The sequence below is a fragment of the Parasteatoda tepidariorum genome, chromosome X2 (genome assembly GCF_043381705.1).
Source record: "Parasteatoda tepidariorum isolate YZ-2023 chromosome X2, CAS_Ptep_4.0, whole genome shotgun sequence".
NCBI classification, from domain to species: Eukaryota; Metazoa; Arthropoda; class Arachnida; order Araneae; family Theridiidae; genus Parasteatoda; species Parasteatoda tepidariorum.
The window spans coordinates 19,000,635-19,024,507 of NC_092215.1; the positions used below are offsets into that span (position 1 = coordinate 19,000,635).

General features: G+C 26.2%; 1 protein-coding gene across 5 annotated transcripts in view; it reads right to left on the reverse strand.

The window, feature by feature from the left end:
- Positions 1–3,329: 3,329 nt before the first annotated feature.
- LOC107450578 (histone-lysine N-methyltransferase SETD2) overlaps positions 3,330–23,873 on the reverse strand; it is a 55,948-nt gene continuing 35,404 nt past the window's right edge. For all 5 annotated transcript variants that reach the window (XM_071188291.1, XM_016066402.3, XM_016066405.3 and 2 more), the window contains 6 exons: positions 22,092–22,421; positions 17,846–17,982; positions 15,563–15,650; positions 12,270–12,308; positions 9,308–9,511; positions 3,330–7,153 (listed from right to left, as the gene is read on the reverse strand). In XM_071188291.1, coding sequence (XP_071044392.1) covers positions 6,989–7,153; positions 9,308–9,511; positions 12,270–12,308; positions 15,563–15,650; positions 17,846–17,982; positions 22,092–22,421 — 963 coding nt within the window. In that variant the 3' untranslated portion in view covers positions 3,330–6,988. The remainder of the gene's footprint in view (positions 7,154–9,307; positions 9,512–12,269; positions 12,309–15,562; positions 15,651–17,845; positions 17,983–22,091; positions 22,422–23,873) is intronic.

Genomic DNA, 23,873 nt, shown 5'->3' on the forward strand with positions numbered 1-23,873 from the left:
ACCTTACAATCAAGTAATAAAGTGGGTACTAAATATCAAGATGTAAAAGTTTCAAAATTTAGGGTGAAACACTGTGCATACAGGGTATTTTTTTAAAGCAAATTCTTAATAACATCTACTAAAACTATTTTATATTAGATTTTAGCCAAGAAATGCTGAATAAAAAATTCAGATTTCTTTAAAAGATAATAGCTAAAAAAAGTTATAACCATAAAATAAATTTTAATATCAAATGAAATACATTTATTTAGGAAACTGAAGTTTTATTATATCAAGACTCTACATAAATACAAAATCCAAATGGCAGCAATTATCTTGTATAAGAATGATTTATGTACAGAAAAAAGCAGTCCCATACCTGCCAACTTTTACTTTTCTTGAGGATGAATTTCCCAAGTGGTAGTGATATGGAAATTGAATTACAATTGTATGCAGAAATATTTTTTAATTTAGTCAGAATCTGAACACTCCATTGTTGAGTTATGATGCTTTTAAATATATATGTGATTTATTTATATTTGATGGTGGTCAAAATGTTTTAAAACTAAATTTATGAATTCAAGATATGAAAATAAAGCATAAATTTTGCTACCACTTTAAATAAAAAAATATAATGTTATGAAAAAATTTGTATAAGTTGGCAGCTAGGCAGTCAAATATATTTTACTATAACTTTTTAAATATGAGCACACCATTACGAAGTCATGAGTCATATAAAAATATAAATATTGATGAAAAATACACAGATTCTTTTTCTCCCACAATTTAAAGTAAGAATAATATAAAACAGACAATATACTAATTATTATATAATAACTAGCATAAGAAAATAATATTTATAACACAATACAGTAACATATAACATAAAAGTAAATCTTGAGTAGCATGAGATAAAAATGATTTTTCTTTGAAGATTTATAATTTTAATACAGCAATGATATCACTAACAACTTATGAGAGTAGAGAAAAAATTTATATAGAATTTCAATTAGGTCAAACACATTTAGAGAAAACTCAAAAAGAGTTTAATGAGTTTTAATTGAACATTAGTACTTGTAGGCTTTTGATTTCAATTGACAAGAAATAGATTTAATTTTCTACTCATTTTCCAGTGATATTCCAATGTAACTTTTGTGTAAAAAGAGAAACAAAGAATAGAACCAAATAATTTAATTCTATTTCAAAAAACATTTGCTAATTCATTAATTAGTATTACTTAATTATTAAATTTAATTTCAAGAATCTAAACTGTACTGTATGATGAGGAAAAAAAGCTGTTTTTTAAGAAAAATCCTTATCTCATAAGGTTGTGCTTGCAATTAGAAAACAGCAATAAAGTTTAAAACAAAGGTTGTGAACATGTTGATTTTCTCCTGATGCCTATAGGTGTCTAAAACTTTCTTTTTCATGTTTGTAACACATGATACAATTCTCAACTGTCTAGCACACTAAAAATTACAACAGAATTGGAACAATACATAGTGAGAGTAAATTACACAAACGCAGAAGGACATAAGTTTTACTATTCAATATTAACTATAGTATCATAGGAGTAAAAAATAAATAAAAAATAGGGAAGATATTGCAATTGCTAAGCAAGTATGATAAAATAATGAAATTCAAGAAAAGTACTTATCACTTCTAAATCCTGATACTCTAGCCACAAGTCCTTTCATACACTAATGGATAAATTGAGATTTTATTAAAAATTATTTATCATTAAAATCAAAATCAATATATTAAAAAAATGTAGACACTATCATGGATATTAATTAACTGATAGCTCATCAATGGATACTATCATGGAAACTAAAACAAAACTAATGCTAAGTTTTGAAATCAAAATTTTTTTTCTTTCAAAATGTTTAAAATTGAATTATTTTTTACGTCGAGAAAAATCCAACGTTAGAAAAAGATTATTAAACATAAAAAGGTACAATGAATCTTTGTAGGCATACCTTTTTAAGACTGCAAAACCCATAAATTAAAACATTTTCAGTTGATCAATGCATTAACATTATTTGAAAATCTAAAATCAATATTTAGCTGATTTATACAAGTTGTAAGTAAATTACTAAAGTTGGAGCTGCAACAAAATTTATTGGTGAATTAAAGTACACATTTTCTGCTTTTTGCGCAATGAAAAATACATATTTAAAATATAGATTTATATTTCTTGTTAATATAACATATTGTACTCTTATACTTTTGCAATGCAAAGGTGCCATTTTATTTAAAAGAAACTATTTTATATTTTTGTTTAAAAGTAGTGACCATAGATGAATAATACTAATAGACTTTTCACTGTGATGACTTATGAGCACATTTTCAAAAGTTTCTTTTTGCCCTCATTAATTTTAGCAAGAAGTACTTAATGATGCAGAGCGTTTCAAGTGTAAAGATTCTGTAATTTCTATATGTATATTAATTCCCGTTTATTTCTCTTTTCCCTAATTCTGCAATATGATAAGTTACTACAAACAGAGAAAAAAAAACTAAATTTATAATTTATCAAAAAGCATTTATGCAGTAACTATATTAAATAACAGTTCCACAGCTATTTTTTTTAATAGTTTATATAGATTAATGGAGCATATCAAGCATATAATTTTATACAGCATGAAAAAAAATTTAAACTAATTAAATCAAATTGCAATTTATAATAGTTTTTAATAACAGTGAATACATACAATTATTTTAAATTATTTTTTTTTAAATGTTAGCAAATTTTATAAGTTTTATTAAAAATAATAATAGAAAATGACAAAACTCATCAGTTAAGCTTACTTCTGTAAATGGAAATAGTATACATAAAGTGTTGCTATATCACCGTGTTTTAAATTTTTTTTTCTCTCTCTTTTGCCCAATCTAGTATTAGAGTGGAAACTAATACTTGTCAGTTGAAATGACAAAGAGAATGCCTAAAATATTTATTGTAAAATTAAAGTTAATAACATGTTTAAACTAATAACTTGGATCACAACAACTAAAGCATGTTCCAGACTCTAAAATATGCTCAAATAGTGATATCAAACTTTCTTTACTTAATATTAGAACATGTTTCTACTTTTACTTGGTAGATCAGTTAAAAAAAAAAAAAAATGGTAAAAAGTCTACTGTAGAGACTAAAGGGTAAAAAGATGTTGTAAACAAAAATATGCATTTCTCCTTTAAAAAGGCAATAAAAGTAAACTAAGCACTTAAATAAATCATAAATGTAACATTGCATTCAAAAGGGAATTATGAGTTATTAAGAGTACTTAAGATTAAGAAAGAGCAGATCAGAAGAAAAGTACTTAAAATGAAAATCAACATTGATCAGGCTTAGATAATTTATAAAAATTTGCTTTAATTCTTGATGATTCAGATTTATAAATTTAATAATTACAAATAATGAAAAACATATAGTACTCTAATTCGCAAAGTTAATTAACACACAAAAGAAAATATTTGTATATGTTTACTAACTTATAAAGTAATTTGAAATAGTAGTAACAGAATTTCCTTTTCCTAAAAAAAATTCTAACTATATAAACACAATTACTTTGGGTTAAATATATATGAATATGATTGGTTATGAAAACTCATAAATTATAATAAAAATTGACAACAAAAAGTATGATGAATTGTGACCAAATAAAAAGAAATTATAACACTGTCAAAATATAACAACATATTCCACAAATTCACTTTTTCTAAAATACAGCACATGTTTTTTAAATAGCAAAATTTAAAAAATAAACAAGACAAACAATCAAGTTATCACATTACATCTATAAAATAAATTTGCTGTAAGAAAATCAACTTATCACTATAGTCGTGTGCAAAAGAAAGATACACAACTCGTACTAAATAAAATAAACACAAAATAAAATAACATGACTTTGGTAAATTTTACAATATAAAATATTGCAATCAAAGCATATCACGATTAATAATTAATAAACAGATTTCATATAATATTCATAATAAAATTTTCAATAACTAATGACATTAGAAACATATTGTCAACTCACTAATTTGAAAAAGTAATTAAGGAATCACACAGTATATATTGATTCAGCTTCTTAAACAGAATGTTTATAAAACCTTTGCTTACACAAGCATGTTATGAGGCAATGAAAATTTTTGTTAGCGGCTCTTAGTTCCTTTCACTAATATTGGTTTTCTGAATGAGTAAAAAGCGACTTACTGGGAAAGGTACTTAATGTTAATTAAAAAGCCCTTAGAACAGAAAGTTACTCCGAAGTTAATTGATATTTCAAACTCACACATTTATAGCCTTTCAACAAGATTGTGAAAAATATACAATTTTTTCTTAATAACTGGAAGGAAGAAATAATGGTACTTAAAAACACATGAATATTGTTTATTAACTTTGAATTATTCTATAATCATTTGCGTATGTCACAAATAGTTATATTTAAGATACATTTCTTGGGCATTTTACAGCATAATATTAAAAAATAATTTTTTTGTCAAATTTCTAAATTTTCATAAAGATACATTTCACATTTTTTATAGGTAAATATAATTTTTTATCTGTAATAAATTACAGTGTTAATACCTGAATGGGGAAAAGTTCAGGGAATTCAATTTTGATAGAAAAAAAAGGTTTTTAAAAGAAAACAATAAAGAACTGAACTACAACATGTTGAAAATCCAGAAATAAAAAAAAGTATAAATTTAGTAAAGGGAAAAACTTGTTCAAGGTTCAATACTGCTATTTAAACAAAACATTACTAACATGTACATTTTACATATGTTGCACATGTATTATTTTACATCGAGATTTTCAATGTAATTTAGTATTTTTTTCTCACTAAAGTTTATCATAAACAATATTCTTTCAAAAAATGTAGATGTTGAATATTTGGTGAATTCTTATTTTAAGGATAAGAAAAAATTTATTTATAAAATAACAGATTAGACTGATTAGGAAAAAGCTTTGACAATATAAGAAAAAACACAGGAAATAAAATTTAAAACTAGTGTGGAAAAATATATATTTTTCTAGATACGAGAATTATCTAAACATTATTTGAAAACATTTCAGCTAAAAATCAGACATCAGCATCACTTTTCAGTCATAACACTGTACAACTTTTTAATTACAACACTGGATAAAATCATTGGAAAAACAAAGACAAGATTGATACACTCATAATATCAAAGTTGAAATTTTTTTGAAATATTATGCAATTGACCACATTACTAGATAATATTTGTGATTCAAAATATAAAGTAAGCCGTATTAATATGAAAATAATAGGTTGAAGATTCTAAGCACAAATAAAAATTATACCTTAATGTTACAAATACTATACAAGAGTCAAAAATATTTGGTAAAAGTTTTTATTGCAATTTTTGCATAGTTCGGTCTTGTACGGAATTTTGCTGATATACAAAAAACAAGGTTGCAAGCTATGCATAATAATAATAAAAATTGTATCTACATTATGAGGAAACATTAGTGAAAAACCAAATTTTAGTGAACAGTTTATTTTATAAACCCAGGTGATTGGAGTTACCTTGCTGACATGTTTCTGCAATTAAGAATAAACTAAAGAAGAAAAAAAAAATAATTTTATGATCACACTTTATCTTTATAGGCATAACTTGCAACATTGCAAAATAACTCTCATTATAGGCAAGCATACTTACAAAAATATACATTAACTTTATTAAAAATAAATCAGTTAACTTTTAGTACCAAAAATATATTGTATTTTTGATTTTTTAAAAACAGTTTAGGAGAAAAAAATTGCTCTTGTAATAATATTGAATAATGCATAATTATTGAACACAATTTTTTTTTAACAGCATATATACTATTTAAACACATTAAAAATGCATAGTTGTGATTTAATGCATCTAAGCACAAAAAGCACTGCGGTATAAATACAATTTAAAATATTATATGAATGTTTATTAACATTTCAAATTGCACAGTTGTCACATTTAGTCAAATATTAAAAAGTTAAGACCATTGATTTGACTCTTTAGATAACAGGCCTGAAAATTTCATTTCATTTTATGAACTATTCAGTCTATGAAATTGATGAATAGGATATGATGTTCAAAAAATTAGATTAAACTTTCATTTAAGCATATTTTAATGTAAAAAATACTGTTAAAAACATAATTGATTTTGGAAACATGAGTTAATATTAAAAACTAACAAATAACAAAAAATTATATTTCATGAAGTAAAATTACGTCGAATAATAGTAAGTAATAGATCATTACTTAGTTCACAACAAATATACATGAGGCAAATGAATATGTAATGATTAAATGAAATCGAAGAATGAATCCGATTTATAATCGAAGAACTTATAATAATGATGATGTAGTAAAAATTGGTTCAGGTATATAAATATATAACTGATATTAAGAAAGGCAAATTATTCTTAATTATGCAAAAATTAATGAGAGATTGAGGTTAATTAACAGTAATAACTCAGTAAGAAATAAAATTGATTATTACTACACAGATTTAATAACAATTCCAAAATAAACTGAGCTAATATAACATAGTAGCAATTTAAATATAATAAGTCTTCTACATTATTTGCACGGACCGGTCTGGCTTCACTTAAATAAAATTATTGTGTTCAGGGTGTGCAATAAGGACGTAAAAATGAAAGGAATAAGTCATTCATATTTTGGTTTTGAAAGACAACATCAACCAATAAACATTTAATATTATACAATGTATTGGTATAGTTGCATTTTAGAAAAAAAAATTGTAACATGAAAAAATTAAAAGGAAGGATTGAATTTGAATGCTAATAAATAAATCTGACATGATCAAACAAGTCCTCAAACAGAAACAAAATTGGTTTAAAACGAACTTCGTAACTTTTTTTTATCCACTTATATTTACAAAACGGAAATCTCAAAATTCTGATGACTCCTAATTTATCATATGTAGTTATGATAAAGGCAGGTATATGGTTAGCTATGATTCAAAACACAAAATTAACTATACAAAGAGTGACTCATATTTTTCTTTTTTGTACAGGGGTCCAAATTTAGACATATATTTATGGATAAAATCCCTTGCTTTGATCTTTACATTATCATTACAGTCCAAATCTTCCACATTTTTACAATGCTTTAGTTCTTTTGCCATCACAAAATGTGTGAGCTAAAAAAAAAAGGAAAAGAAAAATGAATTAAATCGTTGATAACAAACTAATATCTAGTTCAAAAACACAGCATGTATAACGAAAACTATTACATTGTAAACATTTGAAGCTATTAAACAGAAAATTATTTATGACTCACAGCAACTTTTGTCAAATGTATAATTTCTTGACGCTAAACTTCAATGCTTTCTAATTTTAAACTTGAAATTTTATTTCAGTACTTTAACAAATACAGGGTTTGCTCCATAATCTCAAATCAGCATGTTAAATACATAACTATTTAGAATAGGGTAAGTTCATAGTAAAACTTAAAGACATTAAAATAATACTAATTTGAAATCAAAAGTATTTTAAACACAAAAAGTAAAACTAAAACATATACAGTAGTAATAAACAGCAATTTGAAATCCATTAATGCAGAGTTTCTTCATCTATCTCATTTAAAAAAAATTATGAATAAAATTAATGCATGCAAAACTAAGAAAAAAAATCAATCTGTCAATAAAATAATTAGAAGACAAAATATGTATTTGAGTTGAGATAAATACCATTTAAAAAGGTGATAATTGTAAAGTAAATATACCAAATCCTTTAAAAAAAATCTATTCAAATGTAGATTTAAAAAAAATTATGCTCATATATAGCATAGTATGGCTTGTTTGCGGAAAATAAAGATTCACACAATGATACAGTAGTGAAGAAATTATCCCTCAAGTGTGAGATTTGAAAATAAAATGAACATGAAGCTTAATAGAGAATGACAAAAAACTTCAGACGTGCAGTGTGCAAAAAAAAAAGAAGAACCCACCCTGAATAACTTTTGATCCAATGAATAGATCTTCACGTTTTAGGACTGAAACATAATGGTTCTCGGGAGTGACTTCAAATATGCTAATTAAAGTAGACAATATTTTAAGTTACAAAATTCGAAACAAAAACTTCTTTCTCAGAATAAAAAAAAATTTTTTCGAATTAATTCGGATTTCTGGCCCCCCAAAATATAGGGGGTAGCTGTAATCTTAGAAATATATCCCCATAGTTTGGTCAGGAAAGCGGTCCAAAGCAAGACTCCTTAATGTTAATTTTACATTTTGTGTATTTCACCATATCTCGAAAACTTTTTAAGCAAATTGAAAATTTTTGCACACAATAATAAAATTTGTTCAGCCAAAGATAATTCCATGCAAAAAAAAAACTTTTAGTGAATATTTACTATTTCTAATTATTTTTTTTAATAATAACTGCAAAATTTTGAATAGTAAGGTATAAAATTTTTTATGTCATTTTAAAGTATTGAATTTTACATGGCGAAATGCAAAATTTGAACAAACTCGGTTGAGTAATTTATGAGAAATCAAATTTTAAAAAAGTCCAACATTTAAAGTTCCTTTTCAAAGGAAGTATTAAACCAATTTCGCTCAAATTTGGTATTTTGCCATGTAAAATTAAATTCTTTTAAATAATGCAAAAAGTTGTATACCCAACAAATCAAAATTTTTTCGACTAATATTAGATAAAATAATTAAAAATAGTTAATACTCACTAAAAGTTATTTTTTGCATGGAATTATCTTTGGCTAAATGAATTACATATTTGTGTCAAATTTTTCAATTCACTTATGAAAATCTAGAGATTGGCAAAATGCACAAAAGTAAAATTAATATTAAGGGGTCCAGTCTTTAGATTGCCTTCTTGACTAAACTATAGGGACCATATTTCCAAGATTGTGGCTACTCCTGATATATTTTTGGGGGTCAGAAATCTTAATCCGTCGGAAAAAAAAGGCATGTTAAGTCTGAGAAAGTACGTTTTTGCGTCTGACTTCATAACTTAAAATATCACCTGCACTAATTAATTTGAATATTTGAGGTCATCTCTTTGAACCATTAAGATTGAGTTTAGATTGAACATTAAGATGACTAAGATCCTGTATTAAAATAGATGATATCATTGCCTTACACTGATAGAATTCGACTCAATACTGATAACTCAATATATTTTTTACTTCTGATGATGCTTTGAGCTCTTAAAGACATTTTAATAACTAAAATTTATAATATTTGACATAATATATGTTTTATAAGACAATCAAAATAAAAAAAATTCTGAAATCAGAAAAATAAAATTAATTTCAAAACAATAAATTTAATTACTTTTCTAGCTAAATGCTTAAAATCTTCATTGCTAGTAATTTTTCCAACTCTACAATCATCCCTATGATAAGGATTTAAAATTGAAACTACATATGTGGACATTTTGGTGCGGAAAAGCTCTTTAATTTTCTTTGCCACTTCATGAGTAACTTGAACACTACTAGTATCGGCTGCAGCAGTAGTCGTACTTCTTTTCTTCGGGTGCTAAGGAAACAAATTGCAAAACAATAATTGTGTTAATGACTTGATGTTAGATTTACAATTAAAATTTCAGAACAAAGTTTGAAACAAATTATTAATAATAGAATATCTTACATGAATACAAATTTTACTTTCATTGTAAAAAATATGACATTTTCCTAATTTATATTTTTTAAAACTTTCGTCTTTTTCAAAAAAATAACTAAAATACATAGTTTATTTCCACGACAGCTATTTGTGGGTATTAGCTAATTTATTCAAATAATAAACAAATTTAATAGGAAAGATCAGTTAAACTTTCAAACATAATATTCCGTTAAAAGGCTGATGAGTCATTTTACAAGAATATTTCATTGCGTTGTTTTTATTACTGAAATTGCACTAATAACAAAGATATCACACAGTTAAGAGATTTTTTGGAACTTCTACATAAACATTTATTAGATAGTTACAACATTTAAAGAAAAAAAAACTCACGTTTTCTACTTAAGTTACAAGTGCTTTTAAGGCTATGACAAAGAAAAGTAATGTTCATGGAATTTTACCTGGAATAGTTAAAAATCTGACATTTTTCTAATTTATATTTTTTAAAACTTAAATTTTTTAATAAAATTTCAGAAATATTAATTAATATATAGAATACGATTAAAGTAATAAATCTGGTTATTTTTAATAATTAAGTTTTTTGCTAAATGTGATAAACTATGCACATTTATTACATTAACTGGTTACTATTAAGTACAAATGAAGTTTTATCAGTGTGATTAATTAGACATAACTTACTGTAACTTCAACATTAAGTTAATTTTTATGAGTCTAGGTGCTGTAACAATAAATCAGGTACTGTAGAGATTAGTAGAGTTAAAAAAATTTAAGGACTATAAGAAATACAAATTTTTTCTTTTATTTTAGTTTGAAACAATAGCTTTAACCCTTTGACGGTCAGGGAAATGAGCAGTTTTTGTTTCATAAATTCGCGCAGTATTACAAGCAAACAGTAGTCGAAAGTGGCAGCTGTTTTCCACCGCCGTGCTTCCGAAAATGTCACCCTTCTCTGGCTAAATGTCAACTGCTCCGCATTCTGGAATTGTTATAATAAAGTAATAGCAAATTATGTAGTAAATTTCGTTGGAGAAGGACAGTTACGCCTACTTTTTAATAGAGAAATCAGAAGACTGTTGCTTTAATGTTGCATTTCATATGATACTTATAGTTTTTGATATTTAGTGGTGAAAAAAATACTTAAAAGGAAAAATGCTTTACAAAGCGGAGCAAGTTGGCATCTCTGGCTGTGATAGATAGCTCGCCTCACGGGTTTTAAAAATTTCTTAAAGTATTCGTAGTACATAAATAACAGTTTTTGCGTACTTTTAGTTTTTTACATAGTCAATGCAGAATAATAATGGCGAACGAGCTCAGCTCGTCAGCGCGCATTGGGGAAAAATTTCACTATGCGAGTAGTGCTCGTTACTAACCATTACGGTCGAAATCTTGCTCCCGAGCGGAACTCGTTTGCGTGCATTATGAAGCACGATTCGACTGCGAGTTGAACTCGTTCATAACCGCCAAAGGGTTAAAAGTTCAATCATATATTGATGAATGATAATTTTTGATATCTTGAGTTCATTAATTTTAATAGTGCTATAAAAGATTAATGAAAATATTAGGTAATGCAATACAGTTATTATTAATAATCGGATGATTTAAAGGAAATGAGTGCCATTGCTGTTTTACTTTACACAGATGTTTTTTTACAGTAAATGCCACTGGCTGGTAATGATGTTTCTTAAGGTTAAGTGCTACTGCCTGGTATACCCTACACTGATGCTTTGTTAAGCTTAAGTGCTAACAACAGGTACATATTTGTTTGATATACTCTACGCTGATGTGTCCAAAGTAAACAAGTAATTGACATTTCCTAGGTATTTGCCTTGAAAATACCATTAAATATAGGAGATCTCTACTTAAATGTGTTGAAAATTATCACATTGAACTTAACTTCATTGGTAGTTAATAATAACCAGTAAATGTAATAAATTATCAAATATTAATCACTAGAACTACCATACTTGGTTATTATTAATAATAACTGATTAGTTACATTGACCGTAATACATACATAAAATATTAAGAGTTTCTTTTAGTATTTAAAAAAAAAATTTATTTAAATGTCAAGAGATATGTTATTAAATGTGTACATAATTATATTTCCTTAATAATAAATATATTAAAAATATCTTTTGGTTTTCCGGAAACAACTAACTTTTTAAGTAGTAGTTATTAACTAAATAATCCGGTTATCTTAACAGAGAGAAAAAATTAATCTTCAAGTTTTTATTTACCTTACCAATAACTAAAATAATAAATCAAAAATTTTGAATGAATGACAAAGAAAAAAAGAATACACCAAACATTTCTTAAAGACTAAAACATAAAAAACCATAATAAATGTTTTCAGACAAAATTTGTCTCAGAACTTTCCATTCAAGGCATTTTTCTTTTCGACAAATGAAACATTTAGTAAACACTAACTTAATATTTTTTCACAGAGCATAAAATTGCAAATACTTTATAGGCATTCTATTTCATTATGATAATAGAAATAAGAGGCAAAGATTTAGAAAGTGGCAAATTTTCAGAAAACGCATTAGCTTTCAAACACATTTTTTTTCCAGAGAAATATGTAAATACTTTTCAGCAAATGCTTTTTTTTTTTACCTCAATGGAAAATTCTGGTGGAACTCTTACTTTTATTTTTTACCTTTTTATGAGATTTTTTTCTTAGAGTTTGTTTATGTTCCTAAAAGTATACATAAGAATTAATAAAATAATAATTAAAAAAAAAGGAAACAGAAGAAAACACTAGTCACAGATGGTTCCCCTCTGTACAAACAAACTAATCAATTATTAGCATTTTTAATAAGCTTAAGTAAGTTTTATATTGTACAGATAATAAGACTTAGTATTGGATTCCTTTAAAGCGTACAGTAAATTTTTATTCCAAATAGTTACATTACTTATTGTGTTTTTAGATGTTAAAAATGGATTCTAAAAAGGTTTTATAATGATATTAAAGTTAAAATAAATAACACTTTAGCATTTAGATATCAGTTAGGTATAGTATAAATGGGCCGGCAGCAATACCACAAGGAACTTTATATAGGTTTTTTATGCATTTTTCACACATACTTTCTTAATAAGCAATTGCAATTTTTTAAAATTCTTATTTAAAACAGCTTTACATTTTTGTTGATACCATTTTGCTGAACCAAATAAATAATGTTAAATTTTGAATTGTCCCGCTTAATTTTTTTAAACAAAAAAACTGAATAAAATATACTTATTTTTTACTGACAGGGTTGAAAGTCACGAAAAATAATCTTAAATGATGTAATGGTTAAGATGGCACGAAAGCAGATTAAGCATGCAGAAAAAAGCATTATTTTCTGCCATTGGGTGCTAATTAGCACCATTTATGATGCCTGATCCTAGCTTGTTATGTAGAAAAAATCCTAAATTCATATTAAAAATATCTTTGATTGAATGCACTATCAATCATTTAATATTTAATCCTAATCACGAATTATGAAATTAATAAAAAAAAAGACTTTTAAATAGGTAAAATAAGATGAGTTAAACAGTTACTTATGAAAACAATATTTAAACCTGATATAATTTTTGTTCTATAGTAAGAGTTCATTACAGATTATGGCTAACATATATGCAATTTTGAATATAAGTTTCACCAAATACGGTACAACTAAAAAAAAAAAAAAAAAAAACTCAGTAAATTTATAAAGAGGGAAACCATCTGTAACAAGGGGAAAAATATGAACATGCATTGGAATAAATACTGAAATATAAATACCAAAATAAATTAAAATACATTACTATAGCACTTTAAGTAAAATCATAAAATAACAAATATAATGAGAACAAAATTTGATGGATCAATAAGAAATTAATCACAAAAACACATGCCAAAATGTGAATAAATACATGTTAGTATAAATAATATAAAAACAAGAAAATTGTTTGCATTCATAATAATAAAACTCAAATTAAATTTGAAAAATGTAATATAGGTTATGTTGTAATGTATATCAACCAATAACTATTATATATTTTTATCTACAAAAAATAAAATGCTATATTTGAGCAATACTTTTTTGAAGTTATGAAGATATTTCATTTGAAGTAATAAATAAATAAGTGTTTTGTGAAATGATATTAAAAAGAAAAATGAAACATTTAATTTACATTCAACAGTTAACATTTTCATAAACAGATTTCAATTTGTTTAATACAAACATAAAGGATGTTAACAATATAAAAAAATATATATATGAAAATTAAAGGGTTATTGAAAAAACCATTAGTTCTAAAGATAAGGCAAAATACGCAAGTGAAATTATCATTAAGGAGCCAAAAGTTTTGACAACAATCCTGGCTAAACTATTGGGACATTTTTCCAGATTATGGCTACTCCCCATATTTTGAGGATCAAGATTCCAAATCAATCAAACGAATGAGAGTCAAGAAATGAAATAGAGTCCACCTAAAAAAGTATGTGTGCATTCAAAAAAAGTATGATTTTGCGTTAGATCTTGTAAATCAAAATATCTGCACTAATCAATTTTAGTTTATTTAATAACGTATGTTGAACAGCCGACACAAGTCTGAGTTTATGATTTCAATGTTCAAGATCCTTGTAATTTTAAACCCAACCTAGAAGACAAGGGAACTCCTGTATCAAGCATTGGGACAAACTCGCCACGGAGCACTTTTTGATGGAACTAACTCGCATTTGTATTATAAAGAGAGGAAAACCTCTCATAGTTAGCCTGACAGCAAGGGGCTTCTAACTCATGATCTGCCTAGCACTGAGGATATTTAATGTTATCACTGTAGTTCGTGTGAGTTGGGAGCAGAATTTGTATCTACCAGCCATGACTGGGATATGAACCAGGGTCACCTCATTAAGAAGCAAATGCTCGATCTTCTTAGCCACCGCAGCTTACACTAGTTACACATTCTAATTTAATTACAATGCTACCAATAAGATTGAATCTAAGTAAGTGAAAATTCAATCACACACAAATCAATCAATCCAATTTTTAATTTTAACATAGCATAAATAATTTTAACCAGTTTCAACAATATTAATTGAATAGTGAGATAAATTAATTAATGTTTTGGGTAAAAACAATAAATAATTTAAAAATTATTATTTAATAAACTGAGAAAGTTTCATCTAATTCTAGTTCCCTCAGTAGGACATAATTTGAATATTTTTGGACAGAATTCTGATGAACATTAATGTAAGTTATTATAACAGAAAATAAAATTTTTAAGTCCATCATAATTTAGATTCTAGTTGTTTTGAATACAAATATCAAGTAAATTAAAAAATAACACTTTTTTTCAAATTAGTAATTTAATGTATGCATTCTTTATTTTCAAAAGAAAATTTTTTTTTTGTTTCTAAATTTTTTAATTGCAAAACTTCTATTCTCATGATCTCAAATTAATTCTTATAATATTCAACATAATTTCATGTCTTTGATTATGATTAGAAACAAAGCTTCAAGCACCTATAGTAAGTGTGAGAACATTTTCAGGGTTCCCACTTCATTTCAGAATTTCCACGACTCATTTTTATGATTTTTCCAGGTTTTTCAAGAAAACTGTTACACAATTCTTACCATATTTTATCAATAGAATGGAATATTTTATTTTATCAGGAAAACAAAATTTTTCATATTTGATATCTTAAATATTAGTTGTAGTGAGCAATAAAATATCTATAAATTAAGATAATCCTGTAAAACTTCCATGGAAATGTGGAACTTTTTCAAGGAATAGTTGCAACAAATGTTAAAATCTAAACAACTGAAACTTGAGTCTTAACAACTGATTACTGTTTCCTCCCTCACCGGTGGAAACCGTGACATCAAAAGCAAATAATATTATGGTCAGTAATGCAAACCATAATATATTTTTTTAAAAATTTAAGACCATTTTCCATAAAGAAAATTATAACAGCATAAATACTTTAGGTTCATCATATGTAGGTGTGTCTTCATCAGGATCATCAACAGTATCGAGCATTTCCCTCTCTGGAGGATCCCACTGGGTTTGCCTGTAAAAGTAAATAAATAAAATTAAAAAAATACATACATATAAATCTATATTTATATACATAAATACATACATACATATATATATATATATATATATTTGTNACATATATATATATACATATATATATATATATAAATACATAAATCTAAAAAAAAAAACCTTTTTTTATCACTAAATAAATAAAACCATGTTTTCCAATAGACAATAAAATATAAAGTAAAGAACAATAAAATACAAGACAATAAAATCAAGGTATCTTAAAAATTTTACAATTAAAATTAATAATGAAAATTAATAATGTTTGCACTTTCATACTGAAAGCAAAAAATCAAACCCATATAGAAATACGCATACACAGCAAGAAGTTTCATATTGGAACCTCTGTTTTCCAGAAATGTCTATTTTGAAAAAACTTTTAAGAATCCAAAGCACCCAAATCTCTTTTCATTTTCCAAAATAAATCAATTTCTCTTAACGCATACAGACTGTGAGATTAAGTATGAAACTGTTTTCTTTAAAAAATCTACTCAATTCTGCTTCTCTATTATTATTTTATTAAAAAGGGTTTATTTACTTTTAAACTACAAAGCTTGTTTTTTAATGTTATTTTGATGGAAAAAACTGCACTATTCAAATTTTTTGCACTAAAAAAATATCATTCAAATGATGAAATTCTCTTTTATTCCTAACTTAAGAAATATTCATGGGATCTCTCTGGTCCCATATCTCAAAAATAAACTCACCAACTTAATGCATACCAAAATTAAAAGTGAAAAAAAGAATTCTAAAAAAATTATCAAACAGCAGCGGTTGCCATAGCAATGATGATGATGCATGTGCACTGTTTACTATTACTCTTGAACAAAGTTGAAAAGTGTGAGGATGTCCAAATAAGGTGCGCACGCCATCAAACCCAAAACAACACCCATCTTGCCAATGGGTTAAAAAAATAAAAACACTTGTCTTTATACATGAAAGAAAAAGTTCCACTTATTGTCTGCTAGTTTTTACATTCTTGTTATATTACACCAGAGAAATTTTTTTCATCACATTAAACATACTTTAATTAATTAAATTTCCATTAAATGTCATTTAACCATAAACAAAACATTATTGCATAAGAAATTATTGTTTATTTTTTATTGAATAACACACATTTTGATCCATGTTTACCTCAAATACCTATTACATGGAAAAATCTATTTTACGGACTGGCTGAAGTTCTGGCGATGCAAGATACATAATTTTCCACTAATTATTCACTTATGCAAATTACAATTGTTTTCATGAACCCACACTGAATTGATACATGTGGCTAGTAAAAAGATGGATAATATTTCTATTTTGAAGGCATTCATTGTAGAAAGGTTAAATAAAATATATCCTGAACCTGATTGGATACACATTTATACAAATGGCTCCCTCTTCAAGGAAACTGATACTGCAAGTTCCAAAGAAGACACAGTACATAGGCATCTGTTCCCCTTTTTCCAACTGGTAAAGATACAACTGCTTTTGTTGGCAACAGTATGTAAATAGCAAAATGTAAATATTATGTTGCTTGCTCCAATTGAATTTAACACTAAATGTACATAAAACATTCATTTTTGCAATTTAATTATAAAATTAATATTGTATAAGATCTTACATCTCTGAGAGAAGATGGGTATAAATCTCATTTGCCTGCACTAAAGTTTGCACATTGGTCGACCTGCAAGTTAGTCATACAAAAGGAAACCTTTTGTGCAATCATTACTAGCACTCAAGGGACATTTTAGGTTCATGGACTTCGATTATCACACTTGTTGTATTTCGATAACGTTTTCCTTTTGTTTTATTTTGTTCTTTTTTCATGGGGCAGTGATCTTTACTTATTAAAGCCTGTTCATATTAAATCCTTTGGATATGAAAAAACTACTGTTCTTTCTGATTTCATGCAATTTATTTATTTATCTTTTTTGGTGAAGGTTGAATGCCAAACAATTTTAGATATTTTTCATTAATTTAAGGATAAAAACTTAATAAAAAAACCTTTTATGTTTAATTATATTACCAAGTACAAAAAGGTAGCATATAGAAAGATAAGGCATTTTTACAAATTACACATTTTCATAGTAATTTAAAAGCAGTTTTTATATTAAGTTATTTTATATAATAAAATTTATGCATTAAAATCTTCTCCAAAAATTTTACCTTGTTAATACATGATAATAATAAACATTTCCTTCAGAGTCAGTGGCAGTTTTCCAGTTTGGAGGAAGAGTTGTAGGAACTATTGATTTTGCTTCACCATTAACTTCTAAATATGACTGTGTTGGGTCAATAACAACCTGAAAATGTATTAGAAAGTTTATAACTTTAATAGCAAGCTCCTTTTAAATTCCTGTCCATTTTACACAATCTTCATAGAGGTTTTATTCACATTAAATATGATACTATATTATTTAAACTTTTAGAAAAGTCTGATACTTTAAAGTATATATAATGTGTAAAAAAAAAAAAAAACACCGAAATAAGTTTGATCTAATCACAATTTTAGGATGGAAAATCTTAAACTATGAAAAAATGTATATTAAGTCAGATAAACTATGTTTTAGTGCTTTGGTAATTTAAAATATCATCTGCATAAATTAATAAGTTATGCTATGTTGAAATGATTGTGTTGGTTAATTATGTTGAAATGTGATGTTGCTGCATCACATTTCAACAGAAATTAAAAATTTAATGCAGTCTCATTTTTTTAATTTTTAGTTCTTCCTGTTCATAATTGTTAATCTAATTTTCTTCTAAACTCAATTAAAATTATTTTTCACCATAGTAACATTTCAACCCTCAAGAAGTCTAGAGGGTCTAGTCCCAACCAAAATTGCAATTTCCTGATAAAATTATATGTTATGACCTATTTTTACTCAGAGTAATTTGATACCAAGCATATGAGAATGCTAAAAAAAATTACAACAAAATACGGAAGCCTATTCATGAAAACAAAAAATAACAACTATTTTTTAAAATGGAATTATTTGTTAACTCACATTTTGATTAAAGTTATTTATTCAAAGTTTTGTCTTTAAATCAGCTTTTTTAAATTCAAATTTTTTTCACCATGCACAAAAGATTTCTCGACTTCTAATAAGTATATTAAGTTAAAACTGGGTAGTTGGTTTGAGAATAGCATTCTGCTTAAACTCATACTAGCACTTGAATATTGGTAAAAAGATTTTTCGTTGAGTCCAAAAAATATATAAATTTTTTTTTTTGAAGATTAAAAAATACTTTTCACTATTTACTTTTTTTGAGCTTGACTGGTTTTAAAAAGAGCATATTTGACTGCTTATTAAAAGTAGTTCCAAGTCAGTAACATGATTTGTTTGACTTTTATCATGTAGTATACCATGTTTTTTTCTTCAATTTTAGCTCAAAAGAAAATTAAATTATAAAAGTTCTTTACACTATTTCACAAATGTTTTGCGTTTAAATAATGCTAGTGCTAATGTTTAACTCCTGTAAAGAAATGAGATTCCCAAGTTAAATTTTAATTCAGTTAGAAAAAGTCAATCAAAATTGTACATTGAAGCTTCCTCAACGAAATTAAAACCATTGAGACACCCAATTTAGGGGTGTACAACCTTTTTGAGAGAAGGGCCACTAGCACAGTAGGTTAACTAACGAAGGGCTACATGTGTATTTACACATGTATATGGCAAATAACGTAATTTTTATGTAAGCATTAGTGTTTCAAGCACTAAATTATTTATCAGTTAACTTATTTGCATAAAATTAAATACTTTTGATTATTATAATTCATTCAATAATGAAAAAACTGATCTTTTAAAATTTTTTCCCTATTTATCAAAAATATATTTATTAAAAAATTATGATTATTGGAAGAAAGAAATGGGTTTGTTTTCCATTATATCATGCAATACTACAGTTAATTTTAAAATGAATTCTAGAAAAAAAAATTCTATTTTTCAAGAAAGAATGAAAGTATATATATAAAAAATTTATCATTCATATTTCAATGAGTAATATAAATTCAAATAAAACATCTTAATTGATGAAACTTTAGAGTGTTAAAACAAAATCGTTATAGTACAAAATAAAATTCAATATTTCCTTGGTAATATATTTTAAATATATATTTATTTGTTGATTTATTAGAGGTTTTATGAGCAGGCTTTATGTAAACTTTCTTATCTTAAAAAAATCACTTAAGTAACAAAAAATTTAAAACAGTGAACAGCTTAAAAATCAGCGTTTTCCTCCACTTTTTTAATTTTTCATGATGCAATATCAGGATTCTAAATATTTCATGAAAAAGCATGGTGTAACTATCTAAAAAACAATGGAAATATAACTTTGGTTTTTAGATGTAATGTGCGCAAATAAATTGTATCAAAAAAGGAATATTAAATAAGTAAATAATTACTCGCATGTGATATAACATAGTAGTTAAAATAATGGGATCGTTAAAATAAAGTGGAAAAATTAAGAAACTATTTAAAAAAATCACTTAAGTTTATGATGAAATCAGCATGAATAACGTGCATCAGTAAGTAATTATTTAAAATTTGCATGACGTAATAAAAATATCAGACTTTTTAAATTCAGATGAGAATGCACAGCAATAACTGACGAAAAAGATTGGTTAAAAAATAACTAGGATTTCTTATGAAATCGGAACAAATAAAATGCTTTAAAAGTGATTATTTTAATGTGTGATTAGAAACTTGCGTACTGTAATAATATTGTAGTGAAAATGCAAGATTTCCAAACTCACATGGAAAAACGTAGAAATAACTGCCTGATTACTTACTATATTAATTAATTTTACGATAAAATTAACACTAAGAAAGCACATCAAAAACTGATTATTTTAAATGAGTGATTCAACTTCGAGATTATTCATAGTAATATTGTTTTTAAAATATCAAGATTTTCAAAACTAAATAACTGCCAAAAAATAACTTGGAATGTACGAAATTGCACAAATAAAATATGTAAAAAAGTGATTAATTACTTGCCCGATTCATAACTCACAAGTCAAAATATTGTATTAAACATATTAAAATTTTAAAAACTATATGGAAATTAATAACTAAATTTGCCAAAAAAACAAAAAAAAAAAAAACAATCAAAACGTCACTTGGATTTATGATGAAATTGGTAAAAATAAAGCTAGTCTAAAAGTGATTACTAAAATTTTAATATCATATATTAGGTTTTTAAAAACCATGTGGAATTCTGTAATAATAACCACAGAAAAAGTGATCAAGAAACATAGATTTACAAAAGAATTAGTGCAAATTCAATTGCTAATAGCCCATTTTGCCGCATTAGTGTGACATAAAACTACAACAACAAATTGAGCTTGTCAAAAAGAGAAGACTCAAATATGTAATTTAAAGGTTTTGACAATTTTTTTTATTTTTTTTATAAAAAAAAGTAATAATTTTTTACTTGTGTTTAAAAGCTTCCACGGGACATATATCTACAGTCAGCGGGTCATGTGAGGCCTGCGGGACGCAGGTTCTGCACTCTTTCCTTGATTGATAAGTTAGTTTTTAAGTAGCGATATTTATTAGATTAAAAGTCAACCATCAGGGGTTACCTTTATTTGAGAAGTGTCATTCGACTGCACTTTACATTCACCAAGCATCAGTGAATGTTAACTTTTCATAGGACAGAAGTCGGGTGTTAACAAAATAAAAATAAAAAATCCTGAAGTTCAAAAAATAAATAAAACTCTTCAAACAACTTTTTTGAATTAAACTACACTCAGTGGCACGACAGCCCATAGAGGGCAAAGGTCTACTGTGCCCATCTCAGTTTTTTTTACCTTGGGCTCTGGGGTGCAGGAGCAGATGTTCCAGTCAGGTGGTCAGCCGAACTTGGAACCCCCAGTGTTTAGTTCCCAAGAATGCTTGGTACTCATTTATCGACCCACTGAAGGGATGAAAGGCTGAGTCAACCTTGCCCGACCAGAGGATTCAACCCAGGACCAGTGGCACGGAAGTGCGACCACTCCGCCACTGGGCATCTAAATTTTGAATTTCTCTATATTAAACAAAAGCTAATTTTAAATCCCTAGACTTTTTTCAGGAACCTTGCTAATCAAAGATCATTTTGCTATTTTTAATCTATGGGAATAAAATTATGTTATAACCTAAGAGAATTACAAAATTTGCATATGACACTTTTGATTTAGTTGCCTGAACATATAAAAAACAAAACCATAACTATATGCTTTGCAAAGCATTGGAGAAATTAAAGAAAATACTTTTAATTTATAATTAGGTATTATTTTTTCTAAAAGCAATCTAACCATTATAACTATAATCGGTAGAGATGTTTAATAGTTTTTCGTTTTAAAGATCATCAACTTTAAAGTATTGCAACTAATGAGTGAAAAAATTTTAATAGCAAAGAGCATGTATACCTGCGCGGGAAGCACTTGTGGATATTGAGACTGTGAATAAAGAATATTGTTATGCTCAGACACAGGATAATGTTCATGGTAATGTGTAGAAAATGATGTTGAATAGTTTTCTTGACCAGGAATTTGCTCTGATGAATATAATGATGGATGTATAACTGTATTGGATGGTGCAGTAATTTCTTGATTTAAAACCGGTAATGAAGCAGGCACATGAGGTGATGAATTTAAAGTTCCAATTCCAGTTATAGGTGCAGTTAAATGATTACTATCAGGTAACATAACAGAGGCTTGATGTGATATTACCGGCAAAGGCGTACCAACAAAAGGCACCTAAAGAAATGTTTTGAAAATTATTTAATTTATAGAAAAACAACAAATACATCATACTGAAGAAATTATTTGAAATACATATCAAGAGTTATTAGAAGATTCAACACTAGAATAAGTTTTTGCCTATTTACAGCAATAAAAAAAAACAGAAGTTGCTTTTATACATAGCTATAGTAAACAAATAGAACAAATTCAATAATCAAATTAAAATGTAAAGAACATTTTTATAGCAAAAAAAAACTTTTGCACAATATTCCTTCACCTATCCCCTCATTAAAAAAATCTAAGTATATCATCACCTTCCTTTTAGGCTCATACTCTCCTGTTGCAGTTACTGCAAAATTTTGCAGATTTCTATAATTCATCATTCTTAAAATTTTTTTACATGTGAATACAACTCCAGTATGAACATAATGAGCAAAATAATTTTGTTTTGTTTCAGTATTCATATATTGACCTTTTTTAAATAACTTATTGTTTTACAATACCTATGAAGACATTCAGAGCTGTTAACACTTTCTGGCTAGTAGCTTTAAAACTTAAATTTCATGCTGATATAACCGAATAAATTTTTCCTTCCACACAATCGAGCTTCTGAGAAATGAAAATTAAAAAATATGATTTTTTTCAATTGCGTTTGAAATTATTTGTTCACAAATTTGGAAATTATTTTACCAATTCTGGTCAAAGTTTAGTTCTTGTAATCCAAAATTATGTAAACATTTCTTTCTTTTATTCATTCTTTAAAATTCCATTTTTTTTCAATCATTACTTAAAAAAAAAAATTAGGAAAATAATAAATAATGTTAAAAAATTATATTTAGCATAAAATTATGTTTTAATTAAAGGGTCTTACAATTCTGTAGATTTTTTTTTCCTTAACTGATATTGTTCCATAGATATGGTGAAAAACTTTAAAAAAAAAAAAATACTATAAGCATATTTTCTAGATTGGAACTATGCCCTCTCTTATACTTTTAGGTTTAAAATTAAATTTGTCAAAAAGCAGGTAAATATGTTTATTCAGAGAAATTATACTGTGTCTGATTTCGCAAATTAAAATTTTGTCTTCAGTTAGTAATTAGCATATTAAAATGATCCCCTTGAACCATAAAGATTGCATGTTGTTCGTAATTCGATCATAAGTTCAAAATTTAAAAGGATGATCTGATTTTTATTTTGCACACTGTAACAAGTGATTTATTCCTACAAATTAATATGGATCTCTAGTTAATTCTTTTAAAATATAACAGTCATGATAGCAATTTGAAAAACAGAACCATATGCGATGTCCATTTTCTCAAATAGTTAATACAATTTTAAGCTATATTCATTTTCTTAAGCATGCATATTGAGCCATGTCTTCTCTTAAACATGCATTTTGAGCTGTGCACTGCACACAATGTAAGTTGTGCCCACTTTTTAAAATAGTAGTGTTCATTTTTCAAAATA